The sequence below is a fragment of the Lithobates pipiens genome, unplaced genomic scaffold, assembly GCF_037356315.1.
Source record: "Lithobates pipiens isolate NorthernLeopardFrog02 unplaced genomic scaffold, aLitPip1_a1.2 Scaffold_35, whole genome shotgun sequence".
NCBI classification, from domain to species: domain Eukaryota; kingdom Metazoa; phylum Chordata; class Amphibia; order Anura; family Ranidae; genus Lithobates; species Lithobates pipiens.
In genome coordinates this window covers 5561036-5585688 of record NW_027507811.1, presented here as the reverse complement: position 1 = coordinate 5585688, position 24653 = coordinate 5561036, and the positions used below count along the sequence as shown (strand labels likewise).

The window sequence follows — 24653 nt, the reverse complement described above, 5'->3', positions numbered from 1 at the left end:
GGAGACCTAACCAGTGAGGTGAGGAGGATTCTGGGAATGTCATTTGATTTTACTATTTGTCTTCAGATCTAGAGTTTTCCTCCTGTGAAGTCTGGAGATCACATGACCATCACATTGCCTCCACCTCCCTCCCTGATAGAATAGAGAAATACAAAGAAGATTCTAGAAGTCATCAGAGAGATCATCGAGCTGCTGACAGGAGAGGTGAGCGGAGCCGGGAAGGACGTCATGATGGCCAATCAGCCGCCCCTCACATCACCGGGTAAGAGGAGACTTTATTGTAAAGGAGAGAGCAGTACGGAGGCTCCACCTAGATCCCCCATCATCTGATAAACACATAGAAACAATGTATTCAGTCAGTGTGTGTGTTTCCTACAGATGGATCCAGTAATGGGAACCCACCAGAGAGATGTCCCCGTCCTCTGTATTCCCGGGATTCCACACAGGAAGGTCACACCATCCCCCACCATCATCAGGTAGATGAGGAACAATCACTGATAGTATCATTAGGATCTGTACATTATCTGCATTGTTACCATTCATGTCATTTTTATTATATATTCAGAGTGGAAACCTGAGAGATCCTAAAGTTGAGGTTAAAGAAGAGATAAAAGAGGAGGATGATGAGGATGGGGTGATGAAGGAGTTGGAGCATCATCAGGTAGATGATTGACAATTATTGGTAGTTCTGATTTATACACAATCATGATTGTTACAATGAATGTTTTATTATATATTCAGAGTGGAAACCTCGGGGATGATAATATTGTTGTAAAAGAAGAGTATAAAGAGGAGGATGAGGAGTATGGAGTGATGGAGGAGTTTTCAGAAGGACACAAGGATATGATGGAGCCACCAAATACCAGGAACCCACCAGAGAGATGTCCCCGTCCTCTGTATTCCCGGGATTCCACACAGGAAGGTCACCCCATCCCCCACTGTTACAAGGTTGGTGGGATGGAGCATCTAGAACATGGACTTCTGGAGAGGATGTGTACGGAGAATATAGAACTAGATCTAGAACTTGTGTAGAGGATTTGTATTTTTTCTATGTGATGTCACAATAATAAATCTTCTATCTTACAGATGATTTTCTCTCTCATTTTCTTGGTTTAGAGTGGAGATCCAATGGATATAGAATTTGAGGTGAAATCAGAAGAAGAAGAAGAGAGGTATGTGAGGGATGATCAGCAGTCTATGGAGGAGGATGGAATAACGGGGACATTTATAGAGGAGGACACTCCTACAGAGATCAGCACAGGTGGGTCATTAACACTAAATCCATTCCTCCACCCATACTGCTCACTGATTGGTCCAGAGTAGGGCGGGGGCTGTTTGATATGAAAATAACGGAAGGAGGAGAGAGAGGCGCTAGGTGACCAATGATGTAGCACAATTTAATGGGAAGATATATAAGATCAATAAAAGGTTCCACCCACAGGGTGACAAGTGCCCTGACAGACTCTGGAAATGATCTGAGAAATACTCCTCATCGTAGCGGTGACTCTGCTGGGAAACTGTAGAAGGACACTGAGAACACGAGCTGTCATGAGCCGGTGAACTGTCAAACCTCCGAGTAGAGTAACCAAACAGAACGCGTTTCAGAGGCTGGTCACACCTCCTTCCTCAGCCGATGATTGAGCACCGAATGGAGAGCGCTGCGGCGAGGACTGTTCTTCAGATCCCATGCGGGATTATTTCCAGAGCCTGTCAGGGCACTGCTTGTCCTTATTCATGACTAAATCATGGACTAAATAAGGAAGTGCAGGACTTCTTGTGTTGGGAAGATGGCAATGAGTGATAGAGGGGGAGGGGACACCCGTCCTATAATCCCCTCATCACTGTCATTCCTATAGAAGACAGTTCTCGTTGTTTCCTCCCTCTCTGACTAAGGTCCATGAATAAAGAAATGATCTGGTAGGAGATCAGAGGACCCATTTACTAGTTACCTTGAGGGGGGAATTGTAAGATCCTCAGAGACAAAGCTGCCTGATGTGGGCGGAGTCCTGGTTTAGGGGAACCAATCAGCTCATGTCTAGTAATAAGTCAAATGGTCCGGGGCTGAAGTGGTTAAACAATTCTACTTATAATTTGTCCTAAGTCACAACCTTTATATTTTTACCTTATAACAGAATAATCATTAGGTCAGTAGATACTAAAATTGTAATCGTATCTGTGGCCTGGAATATAATATGTATAATTTGAATGGGGGGAGGGGGGAATTGTAAGATCCTCAGAGACAAAGCTGCCTGATGTGGGCGGAGTCCTGGTTTAGGGGAACCAATTAGCTCATGTCTAGTAATAATCTTTGTATTTCTATTTTAGTAGATGGACGGGAGATGAGGAAAACCTCAGAGGATTGTTTCACTTTGTCTCCAGACTGTAAAGTAGAAGATGAGGACATCACACAGTATAGTCCAGGAGAAAACCCGACTACCTCAAATGTCCATCCGGCACCACACAGTGTAGATGGACCATCGTATTCCTCTTATCCCGAGGAACCTCAGACTGTGCGGGACGGTGCCGGACCATCGTATTCCTCTTATCCCGAGGAACCTCAGACTGTGCGGGACGGTGCCGGACCATCGTATTCCTCTTATCCCGAGGAACCTCAGACTGTGCGGGACGGTGCCGGACCATCGTATTCCTCTTATCCCGAGGAACCTCAGACTGTGCGGGACGGTGCCGGACCATCGTATTCCTCTTATCCTGAGGAACCTCAGACTGTGCGGGACGGTGCCGGACCATCGTATTCCTCTTATCCCGAGGAACCTCAGACTGAGCGGGACGGTGCCGGACCATCGTATTCCTCTTATCCCGAGGAACCTCAGACTGTGCGGGACGGTGCCGGACCATCGTATTCCTCTTATCCTGAGGAATCTCAGACTGTGCGGGACGGTGCCGGACCATCGTATTCCTCTTATCCCGAGGAACCTCAGACTGAGCGGGACGGTGCCGGACCATCGTATTCCTCTTATCCCGAGGAACCTCAGACTGTGCGGGACGGTGCCGGACCATCGTATTCCTCTTATCCTGAGGAACCTCAGACTGAGCGGGACGGTGCCGGACCATCGTATTCCTCTTATCCCGAGGAACCTCAGACTGTGCGGGACGGTGCCGGACCATCGTATTCCTCTTATCCCGAGGAACCTCAGACTGTGCGGGACGGTGCCGGACCATCGTATTCCTCTTATCCCGAGGAACTTCAGACTGTGCGGGACGGTGCCGGACCATCGTATTCCTCTTATCCCGAGGAACCTCAGACTGTGCGGGACGGTGCCGGACCATCGTATTCCTCTTATCCCGAGGAACCTCAGACTGTGCGGGACGGTGCCGGACCATCGTATTCCTCTTATCCTGAGGAACCTCAGACTGTGCGGGACGGTGCCGGACCATCGTATTCCTCTTATCCTGAGGAACCTCAGACTGTGCGGGACGGTGCCGGACCATCGTATTCCTCTTATCCCGAGGAACCTCAGACTGTGCGGGACGGTGCCGTCTTTCCAACAGATAAAAGGTTTTCCTGTCCTGACTGTGGGAAATGTTTCCGTTTGAAATCCAAACTTAATGTGCATAAAAGAACTCACACAGGTGAGAAGCCATATTCCTGTCCTGAGTGCCGTAAAAGTTTTTCAGAGAAGTCCCATCTTAGCACACATATGAGAATGCACACAGGTGAGAAGCCATATTCGTGTCCTGAGTGCGGGAAAAGTTTTTCACAGACGTCCCATCTTTACAGACATCAGAGATCTCACACAGGTGAGAAGCCATATTCCTGTATTGAGTGCTGGAAATGTTTTGCACATAAAACAGATCTTGTCGAACATCAGAGATCTCACACGGGGGAGAAGCCGTTTTCCTGTCCTGAGTGTGGGAAATGTTTTTCAACAAAGTCGAATCTTAACACGCATAAGAGATTGCATACTGGACAAAAGCCGCATTCCTGTGCTGAGTGCGGGAAATGTTTTGTGAAAAATTCACTACTTGTCACACATCAGAGGTCTCACACGGGTGAAAAGCCGTTTTGCTGTCCTGAGTGCGGGAAATGTTTTTCAGATAAGTACAGTTTTTTTAAACACCAGAAATCTCATACGGCAGAGAAGTCATATTCCTGTTCTGAGTGCGGGAAATGTTTTGTACAAAAATCAGAACTTGTCGCACATCAGAGGTCACACACGGGAGAGAAACCATTTTCCTGTCCTGAGTGCGGGAAATGTTTTTCACAAAAGGGCAACCTTTATAGACATCAGAAATTGCATACAGAAGAAAAGCCATATTCCTGTACTGAGTGCGGGAAATGTTTTGTACAAAATTCACAACTTGTCATACATCAGAGGTCTCACGCGGAGGAAAAAGCATATTGTTGTCTGCAGTGCGGGAAATGTTTCACAGAGAAGTACAGTTTTAAGAAACACCGGAGATCCCACATGGACGTTAAACCATATTCCTGTTCTGAGTGCGGGAAGTGTTTTTCACAGAAGTCCGGTCTTTACAAACATCAGGTATTGCACACGGGGGAGAAGCCATATTCCTGTCCTCAATGTGAGAAACGTTTTTCACAAAAGTCCGGTCTTTACAAACATCAGAGATCTCACACGGGGGAGAAGCCATATTCCTGCCCGGAGTGCGGGAAATGTTTTTCACAGAAGTTCAATCTTGTCACACATCAGAGATTGCATACGGGGGAGAAGCCATATTCCTGCACTGAATGCGGGAAATGTTTTACAGTGAAGTCGGGTCTTACCTCACATCAGAGATCGCACACAAAGAAGAAGTCACTTCCCTGTCCTGAGTGAGGGAAATGTTCCTCACTGAAGTCCTGTCTTCCTGTACATCAGGGGGTCCCACACAACCCTCGAGGTGTATTAGTGAGTGCGGGAAATGTCTTGTATATGAATGTTTCTGGACATGTGGGGGAAGAAGCACCCCCTGATATACACCTCAGATATACTCCATGGCTGATCTTCATCATGGAAGAAACAGTTCATAGACCTCAACCATAGCCTGACCTTTTGACAAGATGTCCTATGGAATGGATGATACAACAGTGCCATCTAGAGGTCGGATTGGTATATGTTTCTCTCATTGAAACATAGTATTGAGAAATGGGCCACACCCATGTGGGGGGGTAATAAAACTTTCCAAATAAAAAGGCAACAACATAAGAAACGGTAAAAAACAGTTGATTAGGAGATCAGAGATCACCAAAGACATGGATGAAGTGTTGTAACGTGTCGGCCATTGATAGCAGGAGAAAAAATTAAAATGGAGTCCTTACCTCTCATTGGCTGAGTACATTTTGTGATGTAAACTCTTGCAAGAGGTCTGTTTTCTCAAGACGTCTTCCAGGACGAAACACGTTAACCCCTACCACTTAAAAGACAGCCCTCTACACCTTTTAAAATAAAAATGGAGTCATTACCTCTCATTGGCCGAGTACATTTTGTGGTATGGAGACTTAAAGGTCTGTTATTCTCTTGCAAGAGGTCTGTTTTCTCAAGCCGTCATTCAGATCGAAACACGTCAACCCCCCACCACTTAAAATCTGGTCCTCTAGGCCTCTTAAAATAAAAAATGGAGTCCTTACCTCTCATTGGCCGAGTACATTTTGTGGTGGAAGATTTCACAAACACTTCCAGGCCTATTTTAAAAAAAATGTGTTCATCAAATGTGATAAATATTCGCGCAGTCTTGGTGAATTGTGATTTCCAATAGTCGTCGGCTCCATCTAGTGGCCATAATGTGCTATCTCGCCATTTTGTTCGATGGAGGTATTTGGGGGCAAATACATCATTGAGGCCACTAGATGGAGCTGAGGATTCTCTTCATCAGCCGCTATGGACTGAATCCACAATCTGGTCAATGTAGTCGGGTTGTCACTGTAATCCCCTCACCGAGGTCTTCTCTTCTGTAATGTGTGTACTCATATATTCGAAAATAAATAAAACTTTATTCTTTAGAGAAAAAAAAAAGTCTTAATTTTTCAAAAAAAGTATGACAAATAATTACAACTTTAAAAAATGTACCGTGCCTCTTACTAAATACCTTGGACCGATGCCAGGAGAAGGTCACCTAAAGCCCAGGGAGAACATCCCCCCCCCCACCTCCCAAGATGTATGAGCATTATGTGTCAGCAAACCCCCCCCAACCCCAAAAAAACTGAGCGCTAATCTACATACTTACCTCCCTAAGAATTAATTCCCCTCATCCCAGTACAAATCCACCCCCTGCTGAAATCCCCTTTCCCAGCCCAAATCCCACCCGGAAAAAAAATCACCCCTTTTAGCACAAATCCTCTTCACCCCACTCCAAAATCCCCCTCCTAGCACAAATCCTCTACCCCTCAAATTTCATCTCTGCGTATACATCCTCTTCCCCCTATTCCAAAATCCTGCTCCCAGTACAAATCCCCCTTCTAGCACAAATCCTCTCCCCCCTCTGCAAAATACCTCTGATGTGGCCCATGGAGCCCTCTGATGTGGCCCACAGCGCCCTATGATGTGGCCCTCAGTGCCCTCTGATGTGGCCCACGGAGCCCTCTGATGTGGCCCTTAGTGCCCTCTGATGTGGCCCACGGAGCCCTCTGATGTGGCCCACGGAGCCCTAGGATGTGGCCTTCAGTGCCCTCTGATGTGGCCCACGGACCCCTCTGATGTGGCCCATGGAGCCCTCTGATGTGGCCCTCAGTGCTAGTGACGGACGAACTTCCGACGGGACGTTTCGCGAACGTGGCCAAAAGTTTGAGGCGGGCCCCATTGACTTTAATGGCAGGCGAACCTTAAAAACCTCCAGGTCATATTTTTTAGCCACAAAATGCTTACTAGCTGTGCACACATAGTCCCACCACATGGACACTGATATAACAAAAGTAGTAAGTGAATCTTTCATCGACAACGACAAGCATTCTTTTTTTATCTGTGAAATATTGACAATTCAGGAGCGCATGAAGGCCATGGAGGAGAGGCAAGGTCAGGGCAGGCTATGAAGGGGGTGCAGGAGATGATCAGTGCCACAGTCAGGGCGGTGCAGTCCTGTGCCAGTGTCCCAGTGTGCCAACCTGTGCTTGAGCCCCTCCCTCTGCCCCCGGCCCTTACCACCACCTATGCAGGGCTCCACTGCGGTGGTCAGGAGGTGCCAGTCCAGTGCTGATCCGCAGCCATGGTGCTGGCACTGCCTGCTGATTGGCTTCTCCGCTGCTATCTCCCTCACTGTCTGAAACCAGCACCGCGATAGAGACTGAGTACTGACACCAGCACCGTGATAGAGACTGAGCACTGACACCAGCACCGTGATAGAGAGCACTGACACCAGCACCGTGATAGAGAGCACTGACACCAGCACCGAGATAGAGAGCACTGACACCAGCACCGTGAAAGAGAGCACTGACACCAGCACCGTGATAGAGAGCACTGACACCAGCACTGTGATAGAGAGTACTGAGACCACACCAGCACCGAGATAGAGAGCACTGACACCAGCACCCAGATAGAGAGCACTGACACCAGCACCGTGATAGAGAGCACTGACACCAGCACCGAGATAGAGTGCACTGACACCACACCAGCACTGAGATAGAGAGCGAGCACTGACACCAGCACCGAGATAGAGAGAGAGCACTGACACCACACCAGCACCGGGATAGAGAGCACTGACACCAGCACCGAGATAGAGAGCACTGACACCACACCAGCACCGTGATAGAGAGCATTGACACCAGCACCGAGATAGAGAGCACTGACACCACACCAGCACCGTGATAGAGAGCACTGACACCACAAGAGCACCGTGATAGAGAGCACTGGCACCACACCAGCAACGAGATAGAGAGCACTGAAACAAGCACTGATACCAGCAACTCGCTGCAGGACCCAAAAATATGACACCGCTCAACCTCTTCAAACAGGAGGGTACGGGCATATAGTACGGTGTGCTTTTTTTGTACAAGGAAGTGAGCCAAAGGTAGAAAAAAGGTCTGTGTGCTAGATTATATAAATCGTTTATAGAGTTATGCATATACATGTGTTGAATTCCTCTGAGTCACTGGTCACATGTGTTGAATTCCTCCGAGATCCATGCCTCATTCATTTTTATAAATGTGAGGTAGTCAACACTGTCGTGAGCTAGGCGAGTACGCTTATCGGTCACGACCCCCCCCCCCTGCTTCGCTGAACGTCCTTTCGGACAGGACACTGGAGGAGGGGAAAGCCAACAGTTCCATTGCAAATTGGGCAAGCTCTGGCCAGAGGTCAAGCCTGCCCACCCAGTAGTCCAGGGGTTCATCACTTCTCAGAGCGTCCACATCGGCCGTTAACCCAATGTAGTCGGACACCTGGCGGTCTAGGCGTTCCCTGATGCTGGATCCAGATGACACCTGTCGATGGGTCGGCTGAAAGAATTACCTCATATCCGAAGTCACCAACACATCTTCAAACCGGCCTCTTCTTGCAGGCGCTGTTGGATTGGTACCCGCAACTCTTTCTCTGGGAGTGGGAATTGCTCCTTTGCCAGCGCACGCAAAAGCAGAATGCAGCATTTCTCAAAGCAAGGCCTGGAAGTGCTGCATTCTGACAGCCCTCTGTGATGGTGGTAACATTTCTGCCATTTTGTGTTTGTACCGGGGGTCTAAGTACGTTGCCACCCAGTACTGGTCCTTGACCTTTATGCTTTTTATACGGGGGTCCCTGTTAAAACACTGGAGCATGAAGGCCCCCATTTGCACTAAACTGGAAGCGGTGTGGTGGCCTGGCTCCTGCTCATCATCCAGGATAATGTTGTCCTCCTCATTCTCCTCTCCCCATCCACGCACAACAGCAGGGATCCCAGACCAAAGCATGCTCTTGCTCCTCCTCATCCGCCCCGGCACCATCCTCCTCTGACTCCTCTTCAGACTCCTGTTGTTGACTTGTCTCAGATAGAGTAGCCCCCCCGGGAATTCATCCAGCATTGTGACTTCCTCATCTTCCCGCTCCTGCTCCTCCACGGTTTGATCAATGACAAGACGCAATGCACGCTCCATAAGGAAGGCATAAGGTACAATGTCACTGATGGCGCCATGGCTGCGACTGACCAGTTTGGTGATCTCATCACATGGCCGCAGAACTTTGCATGTGTCACGCATGAGCAGCCACTGGCGTGGTGAAAAAAAACCCAGCTCCCCAGAACCTGTTCTGCCGCAGAGTTCTTACAGGTAGACGTTAACTGCACGTTTCTGCTGGAGCAGCCTATCAAGCATATAGAAGGTTGAGTTCCATTGCATCAGGCAATCACAAATAAGACGTCTGACCGGCAGATTGTGTTGCTGCTGAATGTCAGCAAGATGAGCCATGGGCGTGTAAGATCTTCTGAAATGGGCCGAGATTTTCCTTGCCTGCCGCAAGATGTCCTGGACCCCAGGGTATTTGACAAGGAATCGCTGCATGACCAAGTTTAAGACGTGTGCCATGCATGGCACGTGCGTGATTTTGCCCTGTTTCAATGCGCTAAGCAGATTGGCACCGTTGTCACACACCACTTTACCAACTGTCAAATTGAGCGGTGTTAGCCACTGATCTGCCTGTGAACGCAAAGCTGAAAGGAGTGCAGGGCCAGTGTGGCTCTTGGCTTCCAGGCACAACAGATGCAGCACAGCATGGCAACGTCTCACCTGGCATGTCGAATAGGTTCTGGGGATCTTGGGCAGCGCAGCGGAAGAGACGCTAGCAAGCGAAAAAGGAGGAGTCAGCCGAGGAGGAGAGGGAGGATGGAGTAGGAGGAGGAGAAGAAGAGGCAGGCCTACATGGGTGCCACGGGTTACATGCTTGACGGCCGTCAGAAGGTTCACCCAGTGGGCAGTAAAAGTGATATACCTTCCCTGCCCGTGTTTACTAGACCACATGTCTGTGGTCAGATGTATCTTGGCACCAACACCGTGTGCCAGAGATACATTCACTTGCCGCTGAACATGGCCATATAGCTCTGGGATGCCCTTCTGTGAGAAATACTTCCTTCCTCTGACCTTCAATTGTGGTGTTCCAATGCCAAATTGCCAAATTTTCAAAAGGCCTCCGAGTCCACCAGTTTATATGGCAGTAGTTGGCGGGCTAACAGTTCTGACAAGCCAGTGGTCAACCGTTGGGCAAGAGGGTTATCTGGCGTCATAATTTTTTACGCTTGAACATTTGGCCCACGGAAGCCTGCCTTTTTCCAGAAAAACATGAGGACGGCATGATGGAAGGTGGAGTGGAGGACAATTGTGAGGAGAAGGAGAAGTAGAAGAGGCTGGACGGTGAGAGCCTGCAGTATGGCTTTGTGGGTTCCGTTGCTCCCACTCGGCTCGGTGATGGCTGCTCATGTGCCGTCTTAAGGCGGTCGTCCCTAGGTGAGTGTTGGGCTTACCGCAACTTATGCGTTGACTGCAAAGGCTGCAGATGGCAACACTATTGTCAGCAGCGCACACATAAAAAAAGGCCACACTGCGGAGCCATGTGCCGGCGTCCTGGGATCACCAGATGTGACCGTACATGGTTGATGCCTCGCTCCTCATACATTAGTAGTCTGGTTTGTCCCTCCTGTGCAATGTAAGTTTCGCCTGCTTCTCCTCCCTATCTGCTGGTCCATATCTCCCTCTGAACTCCCCTCCTCTTCCTCTCTTGTGGGCACCCACGTGACATCACTAGACACGTCATCATCAACGTCACCTTCCCCACTGCTATAAGTAGAGATCTCGGAGTAGGCCGCAACACCGGGGACCAACCTCCTTGGGCTGATCTGGGTACTGTCGTCAGACTGCTGAGTGGCGGTTGTTGCTAACTCCTCTTCCTAATCCAATGCCAATAATGGCTGCGCATCAGCAATGTCTTGTGATGGATCGGAAAATAATTCCTGTGACTCAAGCGGAGGGTATATGGTGGTGGTGGTGTTGGTGGTATTGTAGTTGGGGGGTGCACACAGCAGAGAGTGAAGAGGGTGCAGATCGAGAGGATGAGGAGGGTGCAGAAAAGTAAGGCTGAGTGAGCCACTCAACCAAGTCAGGTGCGTCCTTTGACGTAATAAGGTAAGGTATAAGGTATATAACACCCCCCTTCAATCTGTCGTTTTGGGGGGCCACTGGTCTATCACACCAGTTATAATACTTTTTTTCTAATTGCGTTTGTCACTCTTTGTAGTATCGCTGCAGAACAGCTCAGCAGTCACAATGCTGCACAGTGGAAACGCACTATACTATGCTTTCTATATGTGCAAGTATTTTATACGTGTATTACACCCCTATATACTGCACACCAAATAGTACACCTATACCAGTCCTTAAAAGGACCTTTGTGGACCTAATAGTAGCTAGCTAGTAGCTAGTGAATTGCAGACTGTCCCTGCTCCAAACACCAAACTGTCCCTCCCTACACAGAGAAACAACAGCTGCAGAATCGGTCAGCAGCACTGCATGCAGTGCACTATAATATGCTTTCTATATTTGAAAGAAAGTATATTATAAGTGTATTACAACCCTATATACTGTACACCTATGCCAGTCCTTAAAAGGACTTTTGTGGACCTAATAGTAATAGCTAGTGATTAGACTGACTGTCCCTGCTCCACACAGCGTCCTGTCCCTACACTGACAAAAGATAGAATGTAAAATGGCCGCCAGATCAGGTCTATTTATAAAGTTAGGGGGTATGTCCATGTGCTGAAATGTCTCAATTGGCTGTCCTGTACCCCATGATGGATGTGTCATGGGTCAAAGTTCTTCATAATGTAAACAAATATGTCCGCCACGAACAGCGCCAGAAGTCCGCCGGTTTGGCGAATCGCGAACAAACAAAGTTCGCTGCGAACCGACTGCCGGGCGAACCGCAAGGCCATCTCTACTCAGTTCCCTCTGATGTGCCCATGGTGCCCTCTGATGTGGCCCACGGCGCCCTATGATGTGGCCCTCAGTGCCCTCTGATGTGGCAAACAGAGCCCTCTGATGTGGCCTACGGAGTCCTCTGATGTGGCCCATAGAGCCCTCTCATGACCCACGGAGCCCTCTGATGTGGCCCACGGAGCCCTCTGATGTGGCCCACAGAGCCCTCTGATGTGGCCCACGGAGTCCTCTGATGTGGCCCACGGAGTCCTCTGATGTGGCCCACGGAGTCCTCTGATGTGGCCCATGGCACCCTCTGATGTGGCCCTCAGTGCTCTCTGATGTGCCCATGGTGCCCTCTGAGGTGGCCTACAGCACCCTCTGATGTGGCCCTCAGTGACCTCTGATGTGCCCATGGTGCCCTCTGATGTGGCCCACGGCGCCCTATGATGTGGCCCATGGCACCCTTTGATGTTGCCCACAGAGCCATCTGATGTGGCCGACAGCGCCATCTGATGTGGCCCTCAGTGGTCTCTGATGTGCCCTTGTTGCCCTCTGATGTGGCCCACAGCACCCTCTGATGTGGCCCTCAGTGCCCTCTGATGTGGCCCTCAGTGCCCTCTGATGTGGCCCTCAGTGCCCTCTGATGTGGCCCACGGAGCCCTCTGATGTTGCCCGCTGAGCCCTCTGATGTGGCCCATGGAGCCTTCTGATGTGACCCACGGAGTTCTCTGATGTGGCCCACGGAGCCCTCTGATGTGACCCACGGAGCCCTATGATGTGGCCCATGGCACCCTTTGATGTTGCCCACAGAGCCGTCTGATGTGGCCCATGGCACCATCTGATGTGGCCCACGGAGCCCTCTGATGTGGCCCACGGAGCCCTCTGATGTGGCCCACGGAGCCCTCTGATGTGGCCCACGGAGCCCTCTGATGTGACCCACGGAGCCCTCTGATGTGACCCACGGAGTCCTCTGATGTGGCCCACGGAGCCCTCTGATGTGACCCACTGAGCCCTCTGATGTGGCCCACAGAACCCTCTGGTGCCCTTCACCTGGTACCTTTCTAGCAGCCTGGAGAGCGATGCCTGCAGAATTGTAAACAATGGATGGCTTCCTTTCATGCCATTCATTGTGTACAATTGTGCTGCTAGCTGAGATTGGTCCTCACTGATCAGAGACCTCAGACACAATACAGGAGATGATCAGAGACTGCAGACATAGTACAAGAGATGATCAGAGACTGCAGACATAGTACAAGAGATGATCAGAGACTGCAGACACAGTACAGGAGATGATCAGAGACTGCAGACATAGTACAGGAGATGATCAGAGACTGCAGACATAGTACAGGAGATGATCAGAGACCGCAGGCATAGTACAGGAGATGATCAGAGACTGCAGACACAGTACAGGAGATGATCAGAGACTGCAGACACAGTACAGGAGATGATCAGAGACCGCAGGCATAGTACAGGAGATGATCAGAGACTGCAGACACAGTACAGGAGATGATCAGAGACTGCAGACACAGTACAGGAGATGATCAGAGACTGCAGACATAGTACAGGAGATGATCAGAGACTGCAGACATAGTACAGGAGATGATCAGAGACTGCAGACATAGTACAGGAGATGATCAGAGACTGCAGACATAGTACAGGAGATGATCAGAGACTGCAGACATAGTACAGGGGATGATCAGAGCAGTGGCGGCTGGTGCTCCATTTTTTTAGGGGGGCGCACATAAAACCCCAAACAACCCACCCCCCACGCCACTCGCCCGTGATGGGGCCGATAGATAGATATATATGCAGATAGATAGATGTATATACAGTATATAGATAGATAGATATGTAGAGATATATATGTAGATAGATAGATATAGTTATATATGTATATATGTAGATAGATATATAGATATGCAGATAGATAGATACGTAAATAGATATGTAGATATATATGCAGTTAGATAGATAGATATATATGTAGGTTGAGAGATAGAGAGAGATGACAGAGATGACAGAGACACAGAGATGAGAGAGACAGACAGAGATGAGAGAGACAGACAGAGATGAGAGAGACAGACAGAGATGAGAGAGACAGACAGAGATGAGAGAGACAGACAGAGATGAGAGACACAGACAGAGATGAGAGACACAGACAGAGATGAGAGACACAGACACAAATGAGAGAACACTGACCTGTAAAGGATGACTCTAGGAAGACACAGTGCTGGGAGCCCTCGTGGTATACACATACAGGAAGAATGAGCTGAACTCAGAGAGGAGAAGCCTGGAAGTGCAGAGCAGGGGGAGGAGAAAAGCTCCAGTGATTTATCACCTCTGGCATGTTATTACATTAGATCTCTATTTCAGCATAGGTAGGTTATCTGCTAATAGCACGTGAAATCAGAGTCCCTCTCATGTCTAATGCTATATTTTGTCCATGGGATGCTTCAGGACCCGCACACACACCCGAAGCCCACTTACCTGACTGTGTGCTCCTCTCCGGTGTTCTCAGCAGCCGCTCCTCTCCTGCACACCGCTCTACTCCTCTTACTTCCTGTTTCCTCTCTCAGGTGAAATGGGAGAGAGAAGACAGGAAGTGACATCTGAGTCAACTCAGATGTCAATCAAACTGCCCGCCCGGCCGTAGTAACACATACTACAGCGCCGGGCGGAAGCTACTCAGCGCTTCAGAAAGCGCCCTGAGGCGGGCTAAACGCCCGCAAATGAAGCGCCACGCCTGCAATCTCATGATTGCATTGGCGTGGCGTTTCCCGGCGTGCACTGTGACCGGCGCTCGAGCACTTCCTTAAAGAACTTTTTTTTTTTTTTTAAAGGGGCAGTTTTAAAACTTTTTTTTTTTTTTTACATTTTTTTTTTTTTTTTGTGACCACACAGGGGGGGCGGCGCCCGGGCGCCCCCTATGGACGGGCCGCCACTGGATCAGAGACTGCAGACATAGTACAGGGGATGATCAGAGACTGCAGACATAGTACAGGAGATGATCAGAGACTGCAGACATAGTACAGGAGATGGTCAGAGACTGCAGACATAGTACAGGAGATGGTCAGAGACTGCAGACATAGTACAGGGGATGATCAGAGACTGCAAACATAGTACAGGGGATGATCAGAGATTGCAGACATAGTACAGGAGATGATCAGAGACTGCAGACATAGTACAGGAGATGATCAGAGACTGCAGACATAGTACAGGAGATAATCAGAGACTGCAGACATAGTACAGGAGATGATCAGAGACTGCAGACATAATACAGGAGATGATCAGAGACTGCAGACATAGTACAGGAGATGATCAGAGACTGCAGACATAGTACAGGAGATAATCAGAGACTGCAGACATAGTACAGGAGATGATCAGAGACTGCAGACATAGTACAGGGGATGATCAGAGACTGCAGACATAGTACAGGAGATGATCAGAGACTGCAGACATAGTACAGGAGATAGTCAGAGACTGCGGACATAGTACAGGAGTTGTACATTGCACTCCGGGTGATCACGCTGATTAGACCTTCTGAAGGCTCTACAGCCGGCATTCCATGAGATTGGTGGACATTGTTTCTGATGATCTTCAGTTGTGGAGCTCTTTGTGTACAGTGCTGTGTACACCCTCCAGGATTTGTTTATAGTCAAATGTGGTGGGCTGGGGGGGAGGGGCGGGTTACAGTGACATGCTGATTGCCTAAGAAGGCGGAGCAACTGCCAATTCATTGGTGAAGAAGGGTATTTGACTCATCAGTTATCCCGCCCACCTACTCAGATGAGCAGTCCTATTGGTTGCTACAATGTGCATAAAGAATACAGTATAATTACGGATATTTTATATCCATAACTGATTTTTATAAACTGTCCATAAATTTACATATGGTGGGCAACCCCGACCCCTTGGTGGGAGTGGAGATGACCCCATCTATAAGGATATACAGTACATATACACACAGCACAAGGCCGTGTACACACTACGAGACGTTCTTCGGGCTGCAGTACCTATGAGCTCCACAAGGTGGTGATCTTCTCACTTATACCTACACAGGAAGTCTCTATGGAAGACAGGAAGTGATGTCAGGTATAAATAAGAAGTCCCGGGTGAGAGGTGAGTCGGGAGGAAGTGGAGAAGGGACGTTGGTGGAAGAGGCAGCAGAGGAGGTAATAAGATCTTATTTTCTATTTACACCCAGTAACCCCCCCCCCCCGTCATGTCCGTCCTCTTCCTCCATAGAGATGCTCCTCCTCCAATCAGAGTCCTATGACATCACACTGACCTCCCAGCTCTTCCTGTCAACGTCCCTCCAAATGGCTCTTTTTTTTTGATGCTCTTAGGATGTGGATGGTCTCGTGGTGTCTTTATGTCCTGTGTTATGTGTAAGGATGCCAGAGTTACTTATGACAAGCTTTTGGGGGGGCCCTTAGTGGGTAAATTATACCTCAAACCTGAAGTGTGGCTTTTGGCAAAATGGAGACCTGATCGGAGAGAGGTGAGGAGGATTCTGGGAGGTCACATGACATCACTCTTATCTCTATATTAATAAAACACAGACCTGATCGGAGAGGTGAGGAGGATTCTGGGAGGTCACATGACATCACTCTTATCTCTATTAATAAAACACAGACCTGACCGGAGAGGTGAGGAGGATTCTGGGAGGTCACATGACATCACTCTTATCTCTATTAATAAAACACAGACCTGACCGGAGAGGTGAGGAGGATTCTGGGAGGTCACATGACATCACTCTTATCTCTATATTAATAAAACACAGACCTGATCGGAGAGGTGAGGAGGATTCTGGGAGGAGGTCACATGACATCACTCTTATCTCTATTAATAAAACACAGACCTGACCGGAGAGGTGAGGAGGATTCTGGGAGGTCACATGACATCACTCTTATCTCTATTAATAAAACACAGACCTGACCGGAGAGGTGAGGAGGATTCTGGGAATTTAATCTGATTTTACTATTTGTGTTCAAATCTAGAGTTTTCCTCCTTTAAAGTCTGGAGATCACATGACCATCACCTTGCTTCCAGATAGCATAGAGAAACAAAACGAAGATTCTAGAAGCCACCAGAGAGGTCATCGAGCTGCTGACAGGAGAGGTGAGGAGGATTCTGGGAATTCTGGGACATTATCCAGTAACAGACAAGGGATGTGTCTGGATGGTGACTGTATCATTGTGTGTGTCAGGTTCCTATAAGGTGTCAGGATGTCACTGTCTATTTCTCCATGGAGGAGTGGGAGTATTTAGAAGGACACAAGGATCTCTACAAGGACGTCATGATGGCCAATCAGCCGCCCCTCACATCACCGGGTAAGAGGAGACTTTATTGTAAAGGAGAGAGCAGTACGGAGGCTCCACCTAGATCCCCCATCATCTGATAAACACATAGAAACAATGTATTCAGTCAGTGTGTGTGTTTCCTACAGATGGATCCAGTAATGGGAACCCACCAGAGAGATGTCCCCGTCCTCTGTATTCCCGGGATTCCACACAGGAAGGTCACACCATCCCCCACCATCATCAGGTAGTTGAGGAGCAATCATTGGTAGTTATGATTTATACAGAAGTATGTTTGTTACAATAATTTTCTTTTTTTCTACATTTAGAGTGGAAACCTCGAGGATTATAATATTGTTTTTAAAGAAGAGTATAAAGAGGAGGATGAGGAGTATGGAGTGATGGAGGAGTTTTTAGAAGGACACAAGGATATGATGGAGCCACCAAATACCAGGAACCCACCAGAGAGATGTCCCCGTCCTCTGTATTCCCGGGATTCCACACAGGAAGGTCACACCATCCCCCACCATCATCAGGTAGATGAGGAACAATCACTGATAGTATCATTAGGATCTGTACATTATCTGCATTGTTACCATTGATGTCATTTTTATTATATATTCAGAGTGGAAACCTGAGAGATCCTAAAGTTGAGGTTAAAGAAGAGATAAAAGAGGAGGATGATGAGGATGGGGTGATGGAGGAGTCAGAGTTTCTTGAAGGACACAAAGATCTGTACCAGGACACCAGGGAGGAGTCATCCAGCTACAGGAACCCACCAGAGAGATGTCCCCGTCCTCTGTATTCCCGGGATTCCACACAGGAAGGTCACACCATCCCCCACCATTACAAGGTTGGTAGTACAGAGCCTCTAGAACATGGACTCATGAGGGTGATGTTTGGATTCTGTATTTGAGCTTCTATCTTACAGATGATATTTTCTCTTCTTTTCTTGTTTTAGAGTGGAGATCCAATGGATATAGAATTTGAGGTGAAATCAGAAGAAGAAGAAGAGAGGTATGTGAGGGATGATCAGCAGTCTATGGAGGAGGATGGAATAACGGGGACATTTATAGAGGAGGACACTCCTACAGAGATCAGCACAGGTGGGTCATTAACACTAAATCCATTCCTCCACCCATACTGCTCACTGATTGGTCCAGAGTAGGGCGGGGGCTGGGTGATATCAGCCTGTAATCCCCTGGTCACTTTCCTGAGCTGTGTTCCCCGTCCTGTATTCCTGGATTTCTCTCCGATAATCTTCCTTCTCTGTGCTGCCGACACAATTTTTATGTATCTAGACTGGATTTATGGAGGTTCTGGGGATCAGCTGGCAGTAAAATTTTAATTTTCACCATAGGTGTTGCTTTACCTAGACACCTGGGGTATGTACCTTGGGTCTACTGTCCCATGTTCAGGTGAGGACACCCGTCCTATAATCCCCTCATCACTGTCACTCCTATAGAAGACAGTTCTCGTTGTTTCCTCACTCTCTGACTAAGGTCCATGAATAAAGAAATGATCTGGTAGGAGATCAGAGGACCCATTTACTAGTTACCTTGAGGCAGGGGTCAAGTCCTGGGGAAAAGTGTGCAAACTCACCCAAGATTCCCCCCTACCTCAAAATTAAAACAGTGCGTGTGTATTTATATTATATTATGTACACACAATGTCCTCAAGCTGCCTGTATTGATTGTGCAACCTGGGGCCCAGGCCCCGGGCTGCTAACTACTCAGTGCCCATCAAATGCAGCCTCACCAGTGCCCAGCAATGCAGCCTTATCAGTGCCAACAGGGGTCAGTCAACCCTGGGGGCCACACATTGGGGAGGGGTGGATGTCACCCAGTGTGCCCGTCCACTCCTCCCTCGGTCCACCTCCAGCAGCCGCTGGAACAAGGTCCCACGTCCTATAATACACGCAATGTTCTGCCTATCACTGGACGATAGGAGGTGGGACCTTGTACAGTGGCCGCTGAAGGAGGAGGGGGACCAAGAGAGGTGAGGACGGGCATACTGGGATGACCCCCCTCCCCAATGTGTGGCACCAGGGGCAGACTGACCCCCGGTTAGCATGGACGCCCTGCCCTTCCCACACGCTGCGTGTCACAGCTTGCAGTCCTTCGGGACACATCTACTCACAGGAACGGCTTTACCGCTGTGGAAAAAAGTACAGGAGCGCCGTTCCCGTGTGTTCCTGCAGGACTTGAGCCCTGCCTTGAGGGTGGAGTTGTAAGATCCTCAGAGACAAAGCTGCCTGATGTGGGCGGAGTCCTGGTTTAGGGGAACCAATCAGCTCATGTCTAGTAATAATCTTTGTATTTCTATTTTAGTAGATGGACGGGAGATGAGGAAAACCTCAGAGGATTGTCTCACTTTGTCTCCAGACTGTAAAGTAGAAGATGAGGACATCGCACAGTATAGTCCAGGAGAAAACCCGACTACCTCAAATGTCCATCCGGCACCACACAGTGTAGATGGACCATCGTATTCCTCTTATCCCGAGGAACCTCAGACTGTGCGGGACGGTGCCGGACCATCGTATTCCTCTTATCCCGAGGAACCTCAGACTGTGCGGGACGGTGCCGGACCATCGTATTCCTCTTATCCCAAGGAACCTCAGACTGTGCGGGACGGTGCCGGACCATCGTATTCCTCTTATCCCGAGGAACCTCAGACTGTGCGGGACGGTGCCGGACCATCGTATTCCTCTTATCCCGAGGAACCTCAGACTGTGCGGGACGGTGCCGGACCATCGTATTCCTCTTATCCCGAGGAACCTCAGACTGTGCGGGACAGTGCCGGACCATCGTATTCCTCTTATCCCGAGGAACCTCAGACTGTGCGGGACGGTGCCGGACCATCGTATTCCTCTTATCCTGAGGAACCTCAGACTGTGCGGGACGGTGCCGGACCATCGTATTCCTCTTATCCCGAGGAACCTCAGACTGTGCGGGACGGTGCCGGACCATCGTATTCCTCTTATCCTGAGGAACCTCAGACTGTGCGGGACGGTACCGGACCATCGTATTCCTCTTATCCCGAGGAACCTCAGACTGTGCGGGACGGTGCCGGACCATCGTATTCCTCTTATCCCGAGGAACCTCAGACTGTGCGGGACGGTGCCGGACCATCGTATTCCTCTTATCCCGAGGAACCTCAGACTGTGCGGGACGGTGCCGGACCATCGTATTCCTCTTATCCCGAGGAACCTCAGACTGTGCGGGACAGTGCCGGACCATCGTATTCCTCTTATCCCGAGGAACCTCAGACTGTGCGGGACGGTGCCGCCTTTCCAACAGATAAAAGGCTTATCTGTACTGAGTGCGGGAAGTCTTCTCGATATCAATCCAAACTTAACAAGCATAAAAGATCTCACATAGGGGAGGAGCCATATTCCTGCCCTGAGTGTGGGAAATGTTTTTCAGACATGTCCAGTTTCTACAGCCATCAAAGATCTCAGAAGGAAGAGAAGCCGTATTCCTGTCCTGACTGCGGGAAATGTTTTTCACAGATGTTTAGTCTTTACAGACATCAGAGATTGCACACAGGTGAGATGCCGTATTTTTGTACTGAGTGCTGGAAGTGTTTTGTAGAAAAATCAAAACTTGTCGAACATCAGAGATCTCACACGGGGGAGAAGCCGTTTTCCTGTCCTGAGTGCGGGAAATGTTTTTCTCAGAAGACCCTTCTTGATAGACATATGAGATTGCACACAGGTGAAAAGTCATGTCCTGAGTGCGGGAAATGTTTTTCACAGATGTGTAGTCTTTACAGACATCAGAGATTGCACACAGGTGAGATGCCGTATTTTTGTACTGAGTGCTGGAAGTGTTTTGTAGAAAAATCAGAACTTGTCAAACATCAGAAATCTCACACGGGGGAGAAGCCGTTTTCCTGTTCTGAGTGCGGGAAATGTTTTTCACAGAAATCCAACCTTTACACACATCAGAGATTGCATACAGGAGAAAAGCCATTTTCCTGTCCTGAGTGCGGGAAATGTTTTTCACAGAAGATCAGTCTTTACAAACATCAGAGATCTCACACGGGAGAGAAGCCACATTCCTGTCCTGAGTGCGGGAAATGTTTTTCAAGCAAGTCCAATCTTTACACACATCAGAGCTTGCACACGGGTGAGAAGCCACATTCCTGTCCTGATTGCGGGAAATGTTTTTCTCAGAAATCCTATCTTTACAAACATCAGATGTCTCACACGGGGGAGAAGCCATTTTCCTGTCCTGATTGCGGGAAATGTTTTTCACAGAAGTCCAGTCTTCTCAGACATCAGAAATCTCACACAGGGGAAAAGCCGTATTCCTGTCCTGAGTGCGGGAAATGTTTTTCACAGAAGTTCGTTCTTTACAGACATCAGAGATCTCACATGGGGGATATATAAGTATTTCATTCATTCATTCATTCAGAGATCTCACATGGGGGAGAAGCCATATTCCTGTCCTGAGTGAGGGAAATGTTCCTCACTGAAGTCCTGTCTTTCTGTACATCAGGGGGTCCCACACAACCCTGGAGGTGTATTAGTGAGTGCGGGAAATGTCTTGTATATGAATGTTGCTGGACATGTGGGGAAGAAGCACCCCCTGATATACACCTCAGATATACTCCATGGCTGATCTTCATCATGGAAGAAACAGTTGATAAGGAGATCAGAGATCACCAAAGACATGGATGAAGTGTTGTACCGTGTCGGCCATTGATAGCAGGAGAAAAATAAAAATGGAGTCATTACCTCTCATTGGCTGAGTACATTTTGTGGTGTAAACTTTTGCAAGAGGTCTGTTTTCACAAGTCGTCTTCCAGGACGAAACACGTAAACCCCACCACTTAAAAGGCAGCCCTCTACACTTTTTAAAATAAAAATGGAGTCCTTACCTCTCATTGGCTGAGTACATTTTGTGGGGGAAGATTTCACAAACACTTACAGGTCTGTTTCTAAAAAAATTAGTTGAATGAATGTGACGCGCATCCCCCCAGCCGTGACCGGTATTGGTCATATTTTATTGCAGTAATTTCCTATGATCATTGGCTCCATCTAGTGGCCATAATGTGGCACTGCAGTATTAATACTGCATTATTGCCCCATAATTGAGATGACGGTCATAGGAAATTGCTGTGGTAATGAAAATGCTGCTAGAATTTGGCACAGCCGGGCGAATGCTTGTCACATTAAAGGACATAAGATAATTAACCCCCACCCCAAAGCACCCACACACCCATGTTGAGGGCATGTGGCCTGGTATGGTTGGGGAGGGGGTGCTTGCCCCCCCCCCCCCCCCCCACCTTTCCTGGCTTGCCATGTTGCATGCTTGGATAAGGGTCTGTTATGGATTTTTTTTTTTCATTTTGGCGTGGGGTTCCCTTTAAAATCAATACCAGACCCAGGGGGACTGGGGGGGACACCATGCCATTTTTTTTTATTTTGGCGTGGGGTTCCATTTAAAATCAATAGCAGATCCAGGGGGCCTGGTATGGACTGGGGGGGACCCCATGCCTTTTTTTTTTTTTTTTTTTGGCGTGGGGTTCCACTTAAAATCATTACCAGACCCAGATGGACTGGGGGGGGGGGGAGACACCATGGCATTTTTTTTATTTTGGCGTGGGGTTCCATTTTCAATCAATAGCAGATCCAGAGGGCCTGGTATTGACTGGGGGGGGGACCCCATTTATTTATTTTTTTGGGGTAGGGTTCCATTTAAAATCAATAACAGACCCAGAGGGCCTGGTATGGACTGGGGGGAATCCCATGCCATTTTTTTTTTATTTTGGGGTGGGGTTCCATTTAAAATCAATACTAGACCCGGACGGCCTGCTAGGGAATGGAGGGGGACTCATGCCATTTTTTTTTCATTCTGACATGGGGTTCCCCTTAAAATCAATACCAGACTCAGGGGGCCTGGTATGGACTGGGGGGGGGACACCATGCGATTTTTTTTTTATTTTGCCGTGGGGTTCCATTTAAAATCAATAGCAGATCCATATGGACTGGGGGGGACCCCATGCCATTTTTTTGGGGGGGGGGGTAGGGTTCCATTTACAATTAATAGCAGATCCAGAGGGCCTGGTATGGACTGGGGGGGACCCTATGCCTTTTTTTTTTTTTTTTTTTTTTTGGCGTGGGCTTCCACTTAAAATCATTACCAGACCCAGATGGACTGGGTCTGGTAATGATTTTACCAGACCCAGTCACTTGTTTAATAATAAAAGTTAAAAAGAACAAACATAGTCAAAACATAACCAAATTTCAGTAACCGGAACGGATAGTCAGCCAAGCCAGAAGTCAGGGATCAATGTAGTGGAACAGCAAGCAGGATCTGGAGCCAGAAGGGATGTCAGCAAAGCAAGTCTTGAACAGGATCGCAGGAGATAGTTTCTGTGATGTTGACCAAGGCGAAGGCAGAGATCCACTGAGCTGAACAGCTTAAGTAGGCAGGAGTGATGAGCAGGATATCATCAACAGCTGAGTAGCTGTGGAGAGAGATAGGAGCTGTCAATTAGCTGACAGCTGAGCAGCCACCTCAGAGAAGGAAGGGCTGAGCCCAGCCCTGACACAAACATATCATACCAATATATTGGAAACAGGCATGGGTTCCTGGCCCATGAGGATTGGCTTAAGAAGGTGACCGAGATTAGCCCCCTTTTTGTCCTCCTCCATGTCCTCTGTGTGCTCATCATGTCCCCCCCATGTCCTCCGTGTGCTCCTCCAGTCTCCTTCTGGTCCTCTTCTGTTTCCTCTTCTGGTCCCCCTTTGTGTCCTCCTCTGTGTTCTCATCCAGTCCCCCCCCCCCCCGAGTCCTCCTCTGGTCCCCCTCTGTATCCTCCGTGTGCTCCTCCAGTCTCTCCCTCTTTTCTTCCACTGTTTCCTCCTCCAGTCCCCCTTTGTGTCCTCCTCAGTGTGTTCCTCTGTGTGCTCATTGTGTCTTCCTCTGGTCCCCCTCTGTGTCATCCATGTGCTCCTCCGTTCTCCCACTTGTCGTCCTCTGGTCCCTCTTTATGTCCTTTGTGCACTCATCACGTCCTCTGGTCCCCCTCTGTCTCCTCCATGTGCTCCTCTGGTGCTCCTCTGTTTTCTCTTCTGTTCCCCCTCTGTGTCGTCCTCCATGTGCTCCTCTGTGTGCTCATCCGGTGTCCCCCTCTGGTCTCCCTCTTGTCCTCCACTGTTTCCTCCTCCATGTGCTCCTCTGATCTCCCTCTGGTCCTCCTCCTCTGTGTCCTCCTCTGGTCCCCCTCTGTGTCCTCCATGTGCTCCTCCAGTCTCCCTCTCGTCCTCCACTGTTTCCTCCTCCGGTTCCCCTCTGTGTCGTCCTCCATGTGCTCCTCTGTGTACACATGCGCCCCCCCCCCCCCCCCCGTGTCCTCCTCCGGTCCCCCTCTGTGTCTCCTCCGTGTGCTCCTCAGATCTCCCTCTGGTCCTCCTCTGTTTCCTCCTTCGCCCCCCCCCCCCCCCCCGTGTCCTCCTCCGGTCCCCCTCTGTGTCCTCCGTGTGCTTCTCCAGTCTCCCTCTTGTCCTCCACTGTTTC

The 24653-nt window shown here is 49.0% G+C and overlaps 2 protein-coding genes across 2 annotated transcripts in view; one reads left to right on the top strand and one right to left on the bottom strand.

Annotated features, from left to right (window-relative positions):
• Positions 1-24653, bottom strand: part of LOC143955908 (uncharacterized) — an 865587-nt gene that overhangs the window by 112243 nt on the left and 728691 nt on the right. The window lies entirely within an intron of this gene.
• LOC143955356 (uncharacterized) overlaps positions 1-24653 on the top strand; it is a 56733-nt gene that overhangs the window by 5198 nt on the left and 26882 nt on the right. The window contains 7 exon segments of the mRNA XM_077465421.1: positions 67-262; positions 379-476; positions 742-948; positions 1117-1261; positions 2326-4793; positions 18092-18230; positions 19455-21514. Coding sequence (XP_077321547.1) covers positions 229-262; positions 379-476; positions 742-948; positions 1117-1261; positions 2326-4793; positions 18092-18230; positions 19455-21514 — 5151 coding nt within the window. The 5' untranslated portion in view covers positions 67-228.